Source organism: Vicugna pacos, chromosome 5 (assembly GCF_048564905.1).
Source record: "Vicugna pacos chromosome 5, VicPac4, whole genome shotgun sequence".
NCBI classification, from domain to species: domain Eukaryota; kingdom Metazoa; phylum Chordata; class Mammalia; order Artiodactyla; family Camelidae; genus Vicugna; species Vicugna pacos.
In genome coordinates, this window is record NC_132991.1 from 68283436 (window position 1) to 68302359 (window position 18924).

At 35.2% G+C, this 18924-nt stretch overlaps 1 protein-coding gene and 1 non-coding gene across 3 annotated transcripts in view; one reads left to right on the forward strand and one right to left on the reverse strand.

The window, feature by feature from the left end:
- Positions 1 to 18924, reverse strand: part of CYP20A1 (cytochrome P450 family 20 subfamily A member 1) — a 53354-nt gene that overhangs the window by 18186 nt on the left and 16244 nt on the right. For both annotated transcript variants that reach the window (XM_006205203.4, XM_072961427.1), the window contains exons 5-9: positions 14413 to 14580; positions 8962 to 9040; positions 5134 to 5249; positions 4229 to 4283; positions 1424 to 1544 (exon numbers count right to left, since the gene is read on the reverse strand). In XM_006205203.4, coding sequence (XP_006205265.2) covers positions 1424 to 1544; positions 4229 to 4283; positions 5134 to 5249; positions 8962 to 9040; positions 14413 to 14580 — 539 coding nt within the window. The remainder of the gene's footprint in view (positions 1 to 1423; positions 1545 to 4228; positions 4284 to 5133; positions 5250 to 8961; positions 9041 to 14412; positions 14581 to 18924) is intronic.
- On the forward strand, positions 15581 to 15654 carry TRNAA-CGC (transfer RNA alanine (anticodon CGC)). Its single transcript has one exon. It is a non-coding gene; the product is annotated as a tRNA-Ala (tRNA).

Sequence of the window (18924 nt, forward strand, 5' to 3'; positions counted from 1 at the left end):
TAGACAAAGGAACAGTCTTCAAAAGTCAGAAGATAAGAGAGAGTGCTTTACATCTGAAGAAATAAAAGAATCTCAGTATAGCTGAATCCAAGGGTATGGAGAGGCACAAGTAACAAGAGGTAAAGTGGGAGAGGAATGCAAGGCCTAGCTCCTGAAATGCCTCGTAAGCTAAATAAGTGAGTTTAAATTTTATGTTAAGGGCAACCAGAAGTCACTGCAGGATTTTAAATTGTTGGAGTCATCTGATCAGATATGTCTCCCCAGATACAGAAAGATGACTAGCACAGTGATTCTCAACTTTGGCTACACATTAGAATCATATGAGCAGCTTCTGAAAATTTCTGATGCCCCGAGATTGTTGGTTTGGGATTGGTCCCAGGTTGTACACATAGTCACAGGCTCCATCCAGTAGCACTCTGGAGAATGCACTGGAGGGATGCAAGATCCAAGGCTGTTGAAATATCCCAGACAAGTCGATGGTGCTCTGCATAGAGTGGGGGCAACAGAAAGAACTAAAACTAAACTTCCAACTAAATTTTGTCTGGAAAGTAACACCAATAGAATATAATCACTGATTGGATGTGGTGGAGTTACCACATATAGGAACACTGTCCAAAAAAACACTTAGAGAAAAAACGGAACTTAGAGGAGAGTTATATACTTTGTATTTTAAAATGTTTGTAAATTTTTTGTTTTAAATACATATGTATATATGCAAAGAAAAAGTCTGGAAAAATAATAAAGATAGTTAACAACTGTTTTCTCTTACGGGTACATTTAAAAAGGACATTCACCTTCCACTTCATACATTTCTGTATTACAAAAACTTCAAAAGACAAGTATGCATTACTTTTAAAGTTAAAAACGTAATAAATAAAGTTTCCAAAAAATCTGAAGTATTTGTAACAGAAGTCTCCCTGTGAAACCCATAGCTTCAAGTTCTTTCCAATGGCTGTATCCCTATCTTCTTTTCTATAGTTGAAAGATGCTCCTATTTTTTGCTATTATGAATAAGGTTGCTATGAACATTCACATACAGGTCTCTGTGTGGACATATATTTTCATTTCTTTTGGGTAAATGCCTGGGATAACTGTTGGGTCAGATGCTATATTTAACTTTATAAGATCCTGCCACACTGTTTTCCAATAGGGCTGTACCATTTTGCAGTCCCATCAACAAAGTATGAATGTTCCAATTACTAGACATCAATGACAACTGATTTCATACAGACTCATGTCAAGGTTTCCCAGAACTATCTTATGATTTTTAAAATTAAATGATCTATCAAAAGCTGTATGTAAATATTTTAAATCCCATAAAAATATATAGCCTTCCCAGACATTTTGCAATTATCTTTAAATTAGATCGACCAGTTCAAATTTACGTTTTAATGATCTCCTCTTTCTTTTATTGTGTTCTTACCTGAGCTCTTCAATTTTCTCTGGAGTAATAGGACCCTTTCCAAAAACTTGGTCTATCTCTTCATACAGTTTTTTCTGAACTTCTTCACAGGTGGTTAAAAAACAGATTGCCCAGGTGCACACTAGGTGAAAATTTATATTAAAAACAATGAAAGCAGCTAATTCATAGTTGAGTGCAAAATAAGAATAAAACTTACTATTTGTTTTGGTATTTTCTTTTTTTTTTTCTGATACAGAAGATATATAAATGCTACCAAAAAATAAAACAAGATTGTTCACAGATTTTGTACTTCATGAACAGAACATGAACATTTATAGAATACTCCCAAAAGGAGAAAGTGAAATTTTGAAGATTTCTTTGTTAAAACTGGCCACCAAATGCATTTTACCTTAAGTAAAATAGTATTGATAATAAATAAACTTCACATCCGGGAAAGAGTTAAATGTTGATAACTGATAGATTGTCTGGTTCACTCAAACTTGTAAAATCAAAAAACTGACTTATCAGTTCCCTCAGGAGTCTTAATGAAATGATTCATACAAATCAAAGTAGCAGAAGATTTATCTATAAACCAATAGTCTAAAGTTTTACTTGTAATGGTAGATATACTGGTTCAAGAACTGAGACCAGTTATTGCTTAGGACAGTGCTTCTCAAAAATCTGGGAGTTGTTCAATGGCACAACCCTACCACCCATAGAGCCTGGCTTAGTAGGTTTAGGGTGTGGTCCAGACATCTATACTTCCAACAAATACCACAATTATTTTGATGAACACAAAAAGTGGAAGATCACTAGCTTATGGCCTACTTTTGCTTAAAATGGCTCATGGATTATATTCACTGAAGAAATCAAAAGCTAAGAAAACTACACGCTGAACATAAAACAGAACAAAGTAGTTATATTTCCTTTAGGAATCCACTGGGATTACAACTGTTCATTATGGAGTCATCTAGACATATAGCACCTCTTTCCCTAGATTATGTTTGCAATGACTCTGTCTAATACTATTTCTATGTCAAGTACTTTAAAAATGTTTTTAATATCTACCTCTACTTATTAAATTATCTCTTTCCTGAGCTAAAGGGTTGGCTTAAATCTGTCTCAAAGTTAATTTTTTTTAATGTTTGCCAAATTCACATATTATCTAATTCCAATGCCTGGAAAAGACATAATTCACTTTCTACACTAAATATTATTGTATCATTAAAATCAACAGCTACTTGGTACTCAATTATTTTGATAGTTTACTCACACCCAGAGTTTATAAAGGGCATATGAATAATTGTCCTTAACTTTTTCCTACATATGTTTCTTAACTATGACTTTTGAGTGAACTGTAGAATTTTATTTCACAAGTGACGTGAAAGCTTACGCAGTGTACAACAGGTACATGTATGCAATTTTACAACAATATGTAGTAATATATAATAGTGAAAGATTTAGCACAGGGATTTGCATACAGCAGGCACTCATACACCCTGCTTGACTATATTATCACTTGAAATTAATGTAACTGTATAAGCTTAATAACCTCAATGGTCCTTCTGTAGAACTCTATTAGAGAATATGACTGGGGGTATAGCTTTAAAATGTGATTTTAAGCCACTTAATATTCTTTAATTACAATATTGAACAAAGATACCATTTTAAAGTTGAAAGATACCTTGCAGGTCACCTAGAGCTAAACCCTTATTTTAGAAAAGTAGAAAATGCAGAGGTCACTATCTTGCTCAAGGCTACTTAGTCAAAGAGGAGGGACTTTAATGAAGGTTTCCTGCGTATTTGGCCTCTCAAAAATTTCAGAGATGCCTTAAAAACGAACCATTCCACATGCAAAAATAAATAGCAGCACTCTGAAAATTCCCCCTAAAAACTGCAAAAAAAAGATTAAAATATCAACTCAACCTTGGAAATGGTAACTTTTTGTGGTATCCAGAGCACAACTGTGGTATCAGATTTTTTTGAAGGTTTTTAGCAAAGATACATTTTAATGTAATGAATTTTTTAAACAAGTATGCTTTAAAAAGGTTCAATATATTGTTTTTGACACATGCTTACCTAAATTCCATTTAATCTATAATATTTGGACATCTCTAGATGTCAAGATTTTTGCAAAGAAAAATTTATGAGACGTTGACATTTGTACCTGCTTTTAATTTCCTTAAACAGAAAGAGTTGTGAATGAAATCCTTCAAGTGAACATGTTTTAGACTTTAAACTGATGTTTTAATACTTTCTTTACCATTTTATGTTAGCATATTTTTATGGATATATACAAATTTTTATAAATACCGTATGAATAAATGGTAGTCTGATAAACTAAAAACCAATAAGGAAACTTAGAAATATATCACACATTCTAGAATTTTAACAAAAATCACCTTCAAATCCACCAAGAGAGGAGTTCTTTTAAATGATGGTTTCTGTGGCCTATATCCTCTGCTGGCAAACCTTAATAATAGCAGACTGAATTGAAGTCAAAATGAAAAGCCGCAGCAGGAAACTGAAAAGCTCACAGCTCTGACTGCAAAGGTGTCAATAGCAGTTCATTTTAAAGGCACTAACTAGAATTCACAATCCATAAAGTGTGTCAAGAAATTTATGGCAATGTTCAGAGGTGTCACAGAGCACCTGGGGTGAGAAAAAAAAAGGTGCCTGTGTGAATCAAGCCTTTCAAACAAGAATAAAACAGAAGAAAGGGAAATTATAAAGAGGTCTTGCCAACAAATATTTTCTTGATTTTAGAATAGCTTTATCCTTGTACATTTTATAATCTATCTCAAGAAGAAATCAATTTATACTTACATTTAGCAGTTATTATGCAACTGGCCAGAGAAAATATCATACTGTCTTCTAGGATCTAGGAAACAAAACTAAGTTTAGAAACTCTGAAATGTAAAGTGGCCTGTATAAGGCCCCAGTAAAATACTCTAGAGTATAGAACTGGGGTTAAGGAAAGGAAAAAAAGTATGTTATTTCTTTAGGACTCTTTCATTTAAAGAAAATCCATGTAACGTAAAAAACCAACCTAAATACTACACTGCTTTTTTGATACAGAAGCATTTTTTTTTTTTGATCAGGCAACTTGACGGGCTCATGATACATCCAACAAACTGGCTCAGTCCTATCCTTCTGGCTCAGCCGAGGGCAGCAATGAAGACTCAGGAACAGGGGAGAGGAGCCTGCAACTGTCCGGGAGCCTGATTCAATTTCTCTACCCACACCCCCCCCCCAAGAAAACCACTTTTGTCTAGGAGGACTCACATGCATAGAGCACGGCAGAAGATTCCTAGAATGAACAGGTGTGGTAATAATGGCTCCACTCCTGACCTTTGCCTGACAACACCGCAAACACACAGCGCCCCAGTAGTGTGCTGGGGTAACAGGTACACACTGGGAAGGAGCCGAGCCCACCTGATCATGCAGGCAGAGCTGCTTAGTCAGTAAAGGCTTATACAAGTCCTCCTGTTATATGATCAGACACACTTTGGTTCAATATCTGCTTACAAATATTAAATATTATATAGCTGCTTCAAAGAGCTAAATAACAGGAAACTAAACACTTGCACTGTTTATGGATGATGTACAACAAAAGAGAAGAAAGGAGGGCATTTGAATTCTAGGAGGGCATTTGGGGTAAATGAATAAAAGCACACTCTATATACGACTGATTATCTTTTGTTTGATAAACGTTTAACAAATTACGTCACCTGTTGGTCATTAAGATTCCCCTGTACTAAGGAGTCAATGAAAATACGTTCACTGAAGTTCCTTCCTTTTCGTTCTTTTATAATTTTCTTTAAAATAGATTCCAGTTGCATAAGGGCTTAGAGAAGAAAAACAAAAAAAGATTTTAGAATATAAGCATTTGTGAGGATTGAATGCTTTTTGTATTTCTGTACAATGTTCCTATGTGCAGAACAAAACTATCAAAGGTAAACAAGCAGTAACCAACAATTTTTTAAAAGCTGATTTGTTTAAACTCATCAAATTACTTCTCTTCTTTTTGTTAAAATTAACATATATTCCCCAAAGTGCATAAAACATATATGCACAATTTAAGGAATAACTAAACACTCATAATGTCAACACCAGGTCAAGAAGCAGAATGATGCTAACACCTTAGAGATCTCCACACACATACACCCTGCCCCTCACCCCAATACCATCCACCTTCCTTAGTCCTGTCCTCTTAACTGTATTCTTCTCCCAAATCAGACAGAAACAGATGTGAAACAATCAGAAAAGTACATTCCTGAAACGTGAAAGATTATTAACTGATATCCAACTGTCAAGAGAATTATCCAAAGATCATTTCTGAGACCCCCTCTTATTCGACCTATCACAGCTTTTGACGCTGATCTCTCACTCTGCAGGAAACACTTTTTCATTTGGCTCCCAGAATTCCACACTCTGCTGGACTCCACACTTTCCTCCCACTTTGCTGCCTGCTCATTCTCAGTATCCTTTGTTGAGCCCTTCTCCTCTCTCGAATTTCTTGCTGGCAGAATACCCAAGGTCAGGGACTTCTTTCCTTGGACTTCTCTTTTTCTATTCACATTCATTACCCTGGTGGTCACCATTCTCAAGGCTTTAAATACAGTCTATGTACTGAACACTCCCAGCTTTATATTTCTAGTTAGGACCTCTTTCCTCTGAACTCCAGACTTACATGTCTAACAATCAACTCAGCATCTGCACTTGGATGTCTGAAGCATACTAAACATAACATATCCAAAACTGAAGTTGTGATCTTTCTCCTCAAAATTAGATCTTTCCACAGGCTGCCCCATCTTATGTCCTAATAATTTCATTTTACAATTACTCAGGCCTAAAACCTTGGTGTCTCCTTCTCTCTTGTACCCCACATCTAATCTGGCAGCCAATGTTGGTCATTCTATCTTCAAATACAGAATTATTCTCCCTTACTCTTCTATTTTTTTTTTCATTTTATATTTCTTTTACTAGCCACCTAATCCAAGCCACATGATTTTTCTTGCCTGGTTTATTGCAATAGCCCCCTAACTAGTCTCCCTGCTTCCACTCTGGGCCTCTACAGTATATCAAAGCAGCCAGAGTGACCCTTTAAAAAATATAATTCAGACCATAACTCTACTCAAAATCTTTCACTGGCTTCCTATCTCATGTAGCAACCTAGTCATACAGCGATCTATAAGCCAGAGAGTCTATCCCATCCCCCAATCTTTCTGGTCTCATCTCCTTCTACTCCTCTTCTGACTCATTTCACTCCAGCCACATAGCTCCCGGGTGTACCTCAGATATACCAGGGAGAATCCCACCTTAAGGACTCTGCAACTACTTTTCCTCTGCATGGAATATTCTTTCTTTCCCTGGACGTGTGGATACCCCACATGATCTGCACTGACTGGTTTCCTTATCTCTTGCAAGTGTTTGCTCAAGTCACCTACCTAATCTTAGTGAAGCCTTTCCTAATAATCTTATTTAAGACTGCAACCTCCCCATCCCGAGCACTTCTATCCCCCATCTTGATTTATTCTTTTCCACAGAACTTTTCATCTTTCAACACACTACTGAGTTTACTTACTTAGCCTCTTCCCACTAGAATACAGGACTGGAATTTTTGTTTGTTTTGTTCATTGACATCTCCCCAGAACCAAAAACATACCAGGATACTATAGGTTTTCACTATTTACAGAATTGAATGAATATAATAACATATTAGTGATTAAAATGAGAAATTATTAACACTGTAACGCAGTGGTTCACAAACTTTGCTACACATTAGAATCAAAGGAAGCTTTTAAGAAAAATCATAAAATACAAGCCATATCTCATATCAATTAAATCTAAATGTTTAGGAGTGGAAGCCAGGCTTCAAAAATTTTTTTAAGAGTCAATGTGTAGCCAAGTTTGGGAACTACTGCTGTACATTTGCAATCCCAGCAGTGTATCAGAATAAACTGGAGAGCTTTTATAAAAATATCTGATACCTAGGACACCTCTATCTCAGATTCTGAATAAGCTGGCCTAGGGTTGGGGCCTGATCTTCAGTATTTTTTGTTTTAAGTTCCCAAAGTGATTCTAATGTACAGACCAGGTTGAGATTTACTCACTTAAACAAAAGCAACAGCAACCCCGGCATGGGCTCCCACTCACATAAATACCAAAACACAATCATTTTCAATAAAAGCTCAGATTTGCTCTATACCCATGTTACAGCCCAAGGAGCATATCATACTGGACAATCTACTTTTATTTAGTTTCAAAGAATATAAATTATTAATTTTCATCTTATATTAAGACCAATACTATAAAATACATTTTTTATTAAGGGGAATTAATCCAAATGCTTCCATCAAGATAGTCAGAACAGTAATGAAAACCAGATAGCAGAAAATGTGTCAATTAAATTGGCTTTTCTGGACTTAATGTTGGACATTAAGGGAATCACCAGAATGGTAAGCCCCATAAGGACAGGGATTTTTGTCTTCTATATATACACAGAATAATGCTTAGCACATATAGGACAGGCCTCAATAAACATCTGTTGAAAAAAACAAAGGAAGAGAACCCTGGGAAGCAATACTACTATATACAAAAAATAATCCATCATTCCAATGCAGCCTATGTATGTTAATTTACCCTACCTACTTCCAAAACTGGAATTACAGCAGCTCAGGATAAAGGTATTAAAGCATTACAATCATTAAATCACTGACCAAAAATACAGAACCAAAGGAAAAGGAGGGAGAATAACTTTGGGGGGTGCCATCTTAAACTAAAGTCGCTATTTTTCTGTATAGATTTTATAAATGCGTAACCAATGCTAAATAATTTTCAAATTTCTTTACTCACTATTATATTGCCAAGAATATTTATTAAATCTTTTTAAAATTTTTTTTTGGGGGGGGAATAGGTAAGTAGGTTTTTATTTATTTATTTTAATGGTGGTAATGAACATTGAACCCAGGACCTCATGCATGCTAAACATGTGCTCTACCACTAAGCTATACCCTCCCCCAAGAATTTTTTATGTCGCTACATTTTTTACACAATATTTAATCATGTTGACATTATTTCTGCAGCAATTCCTATACTGTTGTATATTTATTTTTTTCTGATTTTCTACTTATAGAAATAGCACTACAAAAATATCCATGACAGATATTTTAGACAGATTTCAGAATGGAATTGGAATATTTTTAAAAATTCATGAATATTTTCTTATTTTAGATAATTTCATTCATTATTTATGACTTAACATGTATTGTTAAATTGCTTTCCCAGGATTGTGCCCTTATACTTTCCATTAATTGTTTTGGCTATACCAGCTCTACAGCACCCTCATTCTGCAGTGAGTACTAGAGTTTGTTTACTTCTTCACTGCTTTTTCCCCTCTTTTGTTTAAGAAAAACTTCCATAATAGGAAATGTAGGAAAAAACATAAAGGAAGAAAATATACATGGCCTATAATTTCATGATTCAGAGATAACCCTATTAAAATCGGGGCACATTTTCTTTTATTCTCACCAAAAATTAAGAGTGGTAAAACTTACCATCTTCATACTGTTTCTTCCGAGTTATACTTTTATCAAGTGATCCATCTAGAAAGCCTTTTCCAATCTCAGACCAAACCTGAAAACAGGAAAACATATCTATTTTCTAAAGTAAATTTCCCAAATAACACCAAGCAACCTAAGCTAATAATGGCAGAACCCCTGTCTCACCAACGGAACTGATGATTAAGCTCTCCCTTCCAAGTGCGTGCATAATCATTTACTCCATAGTCTTTGAGGATAGGGCACATATCTTAATAATTTCATTCAAAGTACTTTCAAACTAATTTTAATTAGCAAGTCAAAGTTCCCTTCCTTTCAGAGGAGTAGGAATGGAGAGGAAAAGGACATGGCAGTAGAGTCAATTCTCAATTTTTTAACATAATGGCACCAATGGATACATAAAATTCATTGGGAATTCCAAATTTTTACTTCACCTGCAATATTGATAAGCATTGGCTGAAAACCAGAAGAAGGTTAAAAATTATTCTAAGGTTTAAAGATATAGTTACCAACAGAATAGGCTTCTAATCATCTCAAAATTAGATAATCAACTCCTGAAAAAACTTTGTTTATAATTCAAAAGTTCTGAAAGAACATGGGAAGAACAAAATATATATTAACCAACACTAAATATTTGAAAAATTAATATAGTTGAGTCCTCAAGTCTTACCTTACAAAGACATGCCTTTCAAATTATTTAAATGTAAAAAATAAACTATTAAAAGTAAAAATGTAGAGTAAATGTTTACATTAGGAATATCCTTCGAGCATGACACAGAACATAGGGCAAGAATTCATGATGAAAAATCTGAATTCATTTAGCTACTTCATTCCAAAGACAAAAAGCTGAACAGACTGAAAAATCAACAACTCTTCTTGGATCGCTAAGATGATCCAAGGTGGAGGACCCAGGGCAAACTGAGGTCCCCAAGAATAGAGAAACTGGCAAAAACAAGGAGTCACATCTTACCAGAACAGACACAAGCAGAAACCACCTCAAGAGCCTGTGCTGGGGTAGGAAAACCTGAACTGGAACTGACAAACTGCAGGAGATTCAGTATACACAACTCTGGCAGTTAAAAACTCCAGGGGGACCCAATCAACAGAGCCCTGCAAAGTATTGTGAGGTTTACCTCCAGGAACTCAACCAGGTTTCCAGAGTAAATGCCAGAGAAAAATCCCTTTGGACTTCCAGCAGAGGGGTTGAAAAAAGAACCAATTTGAAATAAGCCAGAGCACACTACTCATCTTAACAAAGGCGTGCACTCGGAGGGAACTAGTCAATCAGAGACTAACTTACTGGTGTTTAACAGAGTTGCAGGAGATATTCAACCCCAATTAGGTCTAGCCTACACATGGGAGAAGGGAAACTCCAGCTTATGTTAGCCATCCTTTCCCACCTAAGAGGGGAGAGAAAACTGCGAAACACTTGTGCAGTTCACAGTCCAGATGCGCAAGTCCACTAAAAGACTGAGAAGTAATCACAGGACTTCCCCACACCTCCCCACTACATTACTAAAGGTCTATGTACACCAGTTTCTTTTACCCAGTACAACATGTCTCGCTATAAGAAAAAGTTACACGGCATACCAAAAGGCAAAAAGCACAATTTGAAGAAGCAGAGCAAGCATCAGAATCAGATATGGCAATGTTGTGGAATTATCAGATCAGGAATTTAAAACAACTATGATTAATTGCTAAGGGCTCTAAAGGATTCTTGGGTAAAGGATAAAGTAGAAAGCATGCAAGAACAGGTAGGTAATGAAAGCAGACAGATGGAAATCCTAAGAAAGAACCAAAACACTAGAGATCGAAAACACTGTAACAGAAATGAAGACTGTCTTTACTACTCAGCCATAAAAACCGACAACATAATGCCATTTGCAGCAACATGGATGATCCTAGAGAATGTCATTCTAAGTGAAGTAAGCCAGAAAGAGGAAGAAAAATACCATATGAGATCGCTCATATGTGGAATCCAAAAAACAAAAACAAACAAAAACAAAGCATAAATACAGGACAGAAATAGACTCATGGACAGAGAATACAGACTTGTGGTTACCGGGGGCGGGGGGGTAGAGGGTGGGAAGGGATAGACTGGGATTTCAAAATTGTAGAATAGATAAACAAGATTACACTGTATAGCACAGGGAAACATACACAAAATGTTATGATAAATCACAGAGAAAAAAATGTGACAATGAGTGTGTATATGTCCATGAATGACTGAAAAATTGTGCTGAACACTGGAATTTGACACAACACTGTAAAATGATTATGAATCAATAAAAAATGTTAAAAAAAAAAAAAAGAAAAAGAAATGAAGACTGTCTTTGATAGGCTTATTAGTAGCTGGTTGTGGTTTAGGAAAGAATTTGATCCCGAGAATATATCCACAAAATACTCAAACACAGTTTCTTACAAAACTAAAAATACTCTTTCCATATGATCCAGTAATCATTCTCCTTGATATTTACCCAAACAAGTTGTAAACTTAAGTCAATACAAAAACCTGCACACAAATGTTTACAGTAGTTTTATTCGTAATTGCCAAACCTTGGAAGGAAACAAGATGCCCTTCAGTAGGTGAATGGATAAGCTGTGGTACATCCAGACAGTGGAATACTATTTAGGTAAAAGAAAGGGGCTATCAAGCCATGAAAAGACATGGAGGAAGCTTAAATGCATGTTACTAAGTGAAAGAAGTCAATCTAAGAAAGCTACATACTGCAGTATTCCAACTACATGACATTCTGGAAAAGGCAAGACTATGAATACAATAAAAAGTTTCAGAACTTGGGAGGAGAGATGAACAGGCAGTGCAAAGAGGATTTTTAAGGCAGTGAAAATATTCTATTGATGATATTAGAATGATAGGGGGAGGGTATAGCTCAAGTAGTAGAGCGCATGCTTAGCATGCACAAGGTTCTGGGTTCAATTTCCAGTACCTCCTCTAAAAATAAACCTAATTACCTCCCCCGCTACCAAAATAAAATAAATACAACAATAAAAAAAAAAATGATGGATATAAATCATACATTTGTCCAAACCCACTGAATGTACAACATCAAGTGTGAACTCTAAGGTAAATTATGGACTTTGGGTGATTATGACACGTCGAATGTAGGTTTATCCTTGGCAAAAAATGCACCATTCTGGTGAATGACACAGATAATGGGGGAGGCTATGCAGTGTGGAAGCAGGGAGTGTATGGGAGGGAAATCTCTGTACCTTCCTCTCAGTGTTATTGTAAACCTAAAACTGCTTTAAAAAATAAAATCTTAAAAAGCACTATAAATGAAAATAAAACAAATTGAAAATTGAGATTAAAAATAAAGAGCTCTTACAGATGAGTAAGAAAAAGAAACATCAATAGAAACATAGGTGAAGGAAGGACATGACAAAGCATCCCACAAAAGAAGAAACTGCAAGTTTTTCAGCAAAAATATTAAACAATGTTAACCTCACAAATGAAATAACTAAAATTTTAATCATAAAAATTCATTTTCTACTTATTAGATAGGCAAATATTTAAAAGACAAATAATTCTAAATGTCAAAAGCACAAGGAAAGGGCACACTAACATTGGTGGGAAAACAACTGGGACAATGGTTTTGGAAGGCAGGTCATAAACACAGCATACTGAGTGCGAGGTGCACATTTTTTTCACAGTTTAACATCTGTGAAAACAGTATGCATTTTACAAGTGACTAAATCTCCCAAGTGTTGTCAGCCAAGCAGCAGTCACTGCCTCTGCATTCACAACCTGGTTATTATTCCCCATAGCACAACTGCACTACAGCAACCCCTTGGTGCTTCAGACAGTAAAAGATCATTTATGGCAGGATTTTAAGTCATGTTTATGGCCTGAAAACTTTCCTTTGATAACTTCTAGTAATGTTAAGAAAATACCAGGTTGCATATAACTTCAGTCTACTCAAATCCAAAATGAGGGACATTCTACAAAATAATTGGCCTTCACTTAAAAAAAACAAATGTCAAGGTCAAGAAACAAAGAAAAGCTGAGAAACTGTTCCACATTAAAGAGGTCTGATTTCCAAATGGAAAGAATTATGAATATGGGCTTTGGATAATAGTACTGTATAAATGTTAAATTCCCCATGTTTGAAAACAATATTATTGCTATATGAGAGAATATCCTTGATTTCAGGAAATACAGACTGAAGTATTTAGGGGGAAAGAGGCAAAATGTCTACTTTACTCTCAAAGGGTTTCAGTAAAGAGGGGAGGAATAGATAGATGGATGGATGGATAGCCAGAAAGACAGACAGACAGATAATGAGCAACCAAAATAAATGGGAAGAAATATAAAAAAACTGGTGAACCTGGGTAAAGAATATTATGGGAGTTCCTAGCACTAGTTGCAACTTTCCTGTAAGTTTGAAATTATTATCTCTGCTGCAAAATTCTAAGGAAACAAAGGTAAAGAAAATGTCAGCATAAAAATATGTAGCATAGGAATAGGTATCAGCAGCTTGGCAGAAAATCTTAGAAAAACAGTAGAAGTCTTTTCATAAAAATGCTGTCTCATCAACATGAAAAAATCAGACATCAACAAACCGAGTCAAAAATTGATTCTTCATTAAAATATAAAATCTTTTAGGAATTTCTCAGCCAATTTATCTTACCTGGGTACACAGAGTAGTTTACTCTGGGTAGTGGAATTTAGAATGATTTTCCCACTTTTATTTTTACACTTGTAATATAAAATACGAGTATGTTTTCTAAGAAATGTGTATTTTTCAACCTTCAAACAAGTAATAAAACCCTTTTAATAGGAAAAAAGATAATATTAAACAGTGACAGTGTTATGCCACAGTGACTTTGCTTTAAACACATTACACTGATTAATTTAACCTGTTTTTTTATAGATTTGAATAAAATAAGGAATAATTTCTCAGTGATCCAAAACGTGGTAAATGATTTAAGTATGATTTGAAACAAATTAATTTAATGTTGAGACTGATAAAAACAGAGTAATAAATTTCACATGTGAATCTAGAAAAGGCAAACAGTAAATAAATTTCAGATTGAATTATCCTTTCTTCAAATCATATTCATTTCACTAGTATTTTAATGCTCCATCGACTTTCATTTTTCTATATAGGATGTGGTCTAGTTCTATTAAGCACCCTTTTTCTCATTATTCTAGAAATCAGTACTATTTTATAACATACGTGCTAAGTATTTAAAGAAAATTTCTTTAGTTATCCACTTTTTAAATTTCAAAAAGTAACTGCTTAAAAAAAGTAATTCTTAAATTTTTTAAAAAGACAACAATTATCTTTTTTGCATTGTTGTTTTTAGCCCAAAACAAGGAAATTCAGTACTATGGAATCTTAAACCTCCTTCTTGAGAGGCAAAGCCTACATTATTGAACTCTCCAATTTGACAACAGAGCAATTTAAAATTTGGCCCTAGACTTACTGTGCCATGATTCTTCTGGAAGCGAATGACTTCTTGTTCATCTTCAAACGTACTGCCCATTACCAACTGCGTAACAGACTTCATAGCAAAACCAAGCATGTGCTGGCAGAGGGGTACATGCTGGGACTCTGGGTAGGAGAGCCATTTACCTAATAATTCTTCTGAGAGCTGAAAGAGAAGAGAAAACCACAATGATTTACTATTTCCTACAAATCTCAGAAAAATTCAGCAAGTAGATTCATTTCATAGAGTACACAGTTCAACTCTGTAATCAAAGCAAGCATTCAGGTGTTCACCTGAGCTGCCAGGCTAACCCAGTGCCACCTATTATTACATCCTCAATCGTTCAGGTTCAGATTCTGTCAAAGGGCTGATATGCAAAACAAAACAGAACCACCACAGCAATAAAAACAGAAAATATAAATTAAAAGTTCAAAGGCTGGGAAAACCTAAAACCTAAAGGAAATTAACAGACTAAAGTCTTAGTACCTAATTAAAAATAGTAAAGATCCACCACAGAGTGGCTGTGATACAGTAAACAATCAGTAAATATGTGAATATGCAAAAGTTCTAGACTACTTCAATGACACAAACCTCTCAGAGCCTGTCTCCCATTCCTTCATTCAATGAGTATTTGTCAAATCCCTTGTGGAATAAAAAAATAATGTATAGTAAAAAGATTAAAACCTTTGGAGTCAAAAAACTTGGTTTACTTCTGGCTATGCCACTTAGAAGTAATAAGACTTCAAGCAATTTGATTGACTTTTCCAAGGTTCCGGTATCTCAACAGGGAAACAGCGATGACATCTCCTGCTTTTCGTAGCTGCTGTGATGGGGCTAACTGTACCTATGCCACATAGTGCGGTAAGGATTTTGTGAGGTAAAATATATAAAGCTCCTTCATGTTGGGAACTCAAGTTTAAGCTACTTTCCCGTATCAACTCCATGAAAGTTCTGTCACAGTATAGGATTAAAATTAAACACTGTAAGAAACAGAATAAATATTCAAAATAAAAGATAAGCACTAAACAGGTTTACAGCTACTTAAAATGAAGAATATGGAATATAACACTTTTTTGGAGAAAGGGAAGGGAAATCTTAATGATTCCATAGTATCAAGATTAATTAATTGAGCCAGTTAATATACTTTAAAAGAAATCTTTGGGAGGGAGGTGCATAGCTCAGTGGTAGAGCACATGCCTCGCAAGCATGAGGTCCTGGGTTCAATCCCCAGTACCTCCATTAAAAACAAACAAACAAAACAAAAAAAAACCCAAATATAAGAAATCTTTGACATTTGGGTAAAGTATCAAGAAAACAGAAAAATAGTTATTAAAATAGAACATAACTATATAGTTAAAAAATTACTTTCATGGGGGGAGGGTTTTTAGCTCAGTGGTAGAGCGTGTGCTTAGCATGCACAAGGTCCTAAGTTCAATCCCCAGTACCTCCATTTAAAACAATCAAATAAATAAACCTAATTACCTCCCCTGCCAAAAACAAAAACAACAACAAAAAAATGACTTTCATGTTATTAACAAAATTATTCCACATGCTTTAAAATTTTCAAATTCTATAGTTATTATTGAAGTCACATAGGTTACTTTATACTAAAAAGTAAAAGATTTGGGGAACAAACCATTAAAGTATGGCTACTTCTAGGTAAAAAGAGAACCAATATAAATTAGACTTGTAGGTAATCTCAGAAGTTCCAAATGTGAAAGGTAAACAATGGGGGGAAAATTTTTCTTTTAGAAAAAATAAAACATATTAATAGATATGAGATAAACCCATAAGGTTTCCTTTTTCTAAGCATCTAAGTTCATTTGCTTCAGAAAACATTGTTTTTCTTCATAAGCATGGAAGTTTTGCCTCACAATGATTCTAGCAAAAGTATGTAACTTGCAGCCACCTCAACTTCATGCACAGAAGTGGGAAACTCAACTGTCAGTGTTCACCTGCTTAGATACTGAACTGCCAGACCTTCCTTATCACTGGATCTCCTCCTGAACGTGCAACCCTTCACGGGCCTTTTTAAGTCATCAGGCCCAACTCCATGGGTCAAAACTACACTCTCAACATTTAGAGCCTTAGTGTTGAGCAATTTAAATTTATTCAAGTACCACATGTCAATGCTGAGCCCTTACCTTGACCATTACAATTAAAGTAGAATTTACTTTGGTATAAAGTATGCACTCCATTGATCTGTTTACTTCCTCATTTGATTTTCACAATGGTTATACTGTTGTCTTACCAGTATATGTCTTTTTTCCACCAATTTGAAATGCCACCCATCATACATTGAATTCTTCTATGAATTTGGCACTGTTTCTAAACATTGTTTTATTTCATTGATCTACACATATGCCACTATCATAATTTTGAAAAATTACTGTATCTTTATAATGTTTCCCATTACTATTCTTTTTCAAAATGTTCCAGAAGAGAGACTGACTTCCAGAATGGTGGAGTGAGGACTTTGGTGACCTCACTCTCCCTCTCAAACAATGAAAATATGTGCGAAACAACTAAACAATTAATATCAACCATTTCAGCACTTTGGCAATTAACCAAAACCTAGTACCTATTGAGAAGTATCTATTCAACAGGAACAACTGAATCCTGGAAGACAGTGAGCTCTGCAATGTTTTAATGTAAGGTTATTTCATCTCCCTTCTCTCCCAAGCTCAGTAGCATGGTAGCCAAAAGTCAACAGAATTGCATACAACAGAGCTCTATTAAAAGTACCATCACCCCTGGTCACCAAAATGGCCACCGAAAATGGATTAGGGAACCCTAAGACTCTGTCCCTCCCCAAAAGCAAGTAATAAGCTGCCAAAACTGTCAGAATCAACTTCTGAAAAACTCTGGAATACAGTCAAAAACTTACAACAACCAGGGGAAGGCCTACCATCCCCACACCCCCAAGAGGCAGCAGCTAAGAGAACAGCAGCCAATACTTCTGGTGCAAATTGCTTGGAAGCAATTTTTGTCAAAGATTTGTAATTGTGAGTCTCAACTTGTCTGGCAGTTCCTTTCAAGGACTGGTACAAAGGCTTTCCTTGTTTTGCCCAATTCTGAGCATTCCCAGAACTAGGACAGGTTCCTAAGTGGCTTCTGCTGAAAATGTTTAAAGGTGCAGGTACTGGTTGCAACAGCTGGTACAAGAAACAACACTTGGGGCAAGCAATAAACAGACCAAGAACCTGGAGAAGGAAGGGGTTGGGAGAAGAGATAAATGTGGGAATGAGAGTTTTTAAAAGAGTCTGCAGATAGCAGGGAATTAAGAAAGCCATGCACAAGCCCAAGAGTAGCACACATGCTCAGAAAAAGCCTGAGAAGACTAAACTTTCACATCTAGCAGGTCTTCTGGTTCCATACAAGTAGGAAGTTAGAGTGAAGGTAGGGAGCTGTAAAAGACCTGGATAACTGTTAAGGGAGGACTCCAACACGAAGCCAATCTGCAAACACTGGGAGAGCTTTTTTTTTTTTCTTTCGTCATCTTCAAATCTGTCAAAACACCAGTTACTATTAAGCTGACAGAACAGATGCTTAAGTGGCCACACATGACAAAGAATATAGGACTTTACAAAAACAGTTTAGAAAAGACAGTAAAAAGCAAACAACAACAACCCACAACAGGCAATAAGAACAAATTCTGAGGAAGGTAAAGAATATGATTTCAAGAGTTGCCTTCCACAGGCTGTGCCCCTCCAACAGAGGCTGGATTTCAGCCCAGGAGCATGGGATCTTCCTTGGGTGACCTGTCACAGCCCTAGAGTTGGTGACTGTTCCTTATACCTTCTATTCCTGTATTCTTTATAGTTCTCTTTACTTCTGATTAGCTAATCTTTCATTACTCTAATCCCTCAATAATTCTTTATATTAAAATTTCCCTATTTAAATATGTGTGTTCTCTCTTCTGATTGCACCCACACTGATGAAGACCTTTAGAAACACTAATCAAGAAAAAAGGGAACATACATATATTCATTTTCATATTTTTTTCACAGTAAGTTACTATAAGATATTGAATAGGTATGTTCACGTATGACTGAAGCATTATGCTGTACACCAGAAATTGACACAACATTGTAAAATGACTATACTTCAATAAAATATACATATATATATACATATATATACAAAAAAAGAAAAATGAGAGAAGGTATTAACAAGGAAAATGACATTAAAATATACACAGAATATTTGGTAATAGTACATGAAAAGAAACAAAAGGCATTAGGACTTGAAAAGAATAAAATTGTCATTAATCTCAGATATTAAGATAAACCATTAGGGCTAATAAGGAAATCTGGCAAGCATAATGACTATAATAAAGTCAACATGCAAAAATCAACTGTATATATAAGTAACAAACAAAAAATGAAATTTAAAAATGATACCATTTATGATAACATTAAAAAATTCACTAAATACCTAGGAGTAAGTTAAATAAAAGATACACAAGATCTCTACATTGAAAAGTAAAAAAAATTCCTGAAAAAAACT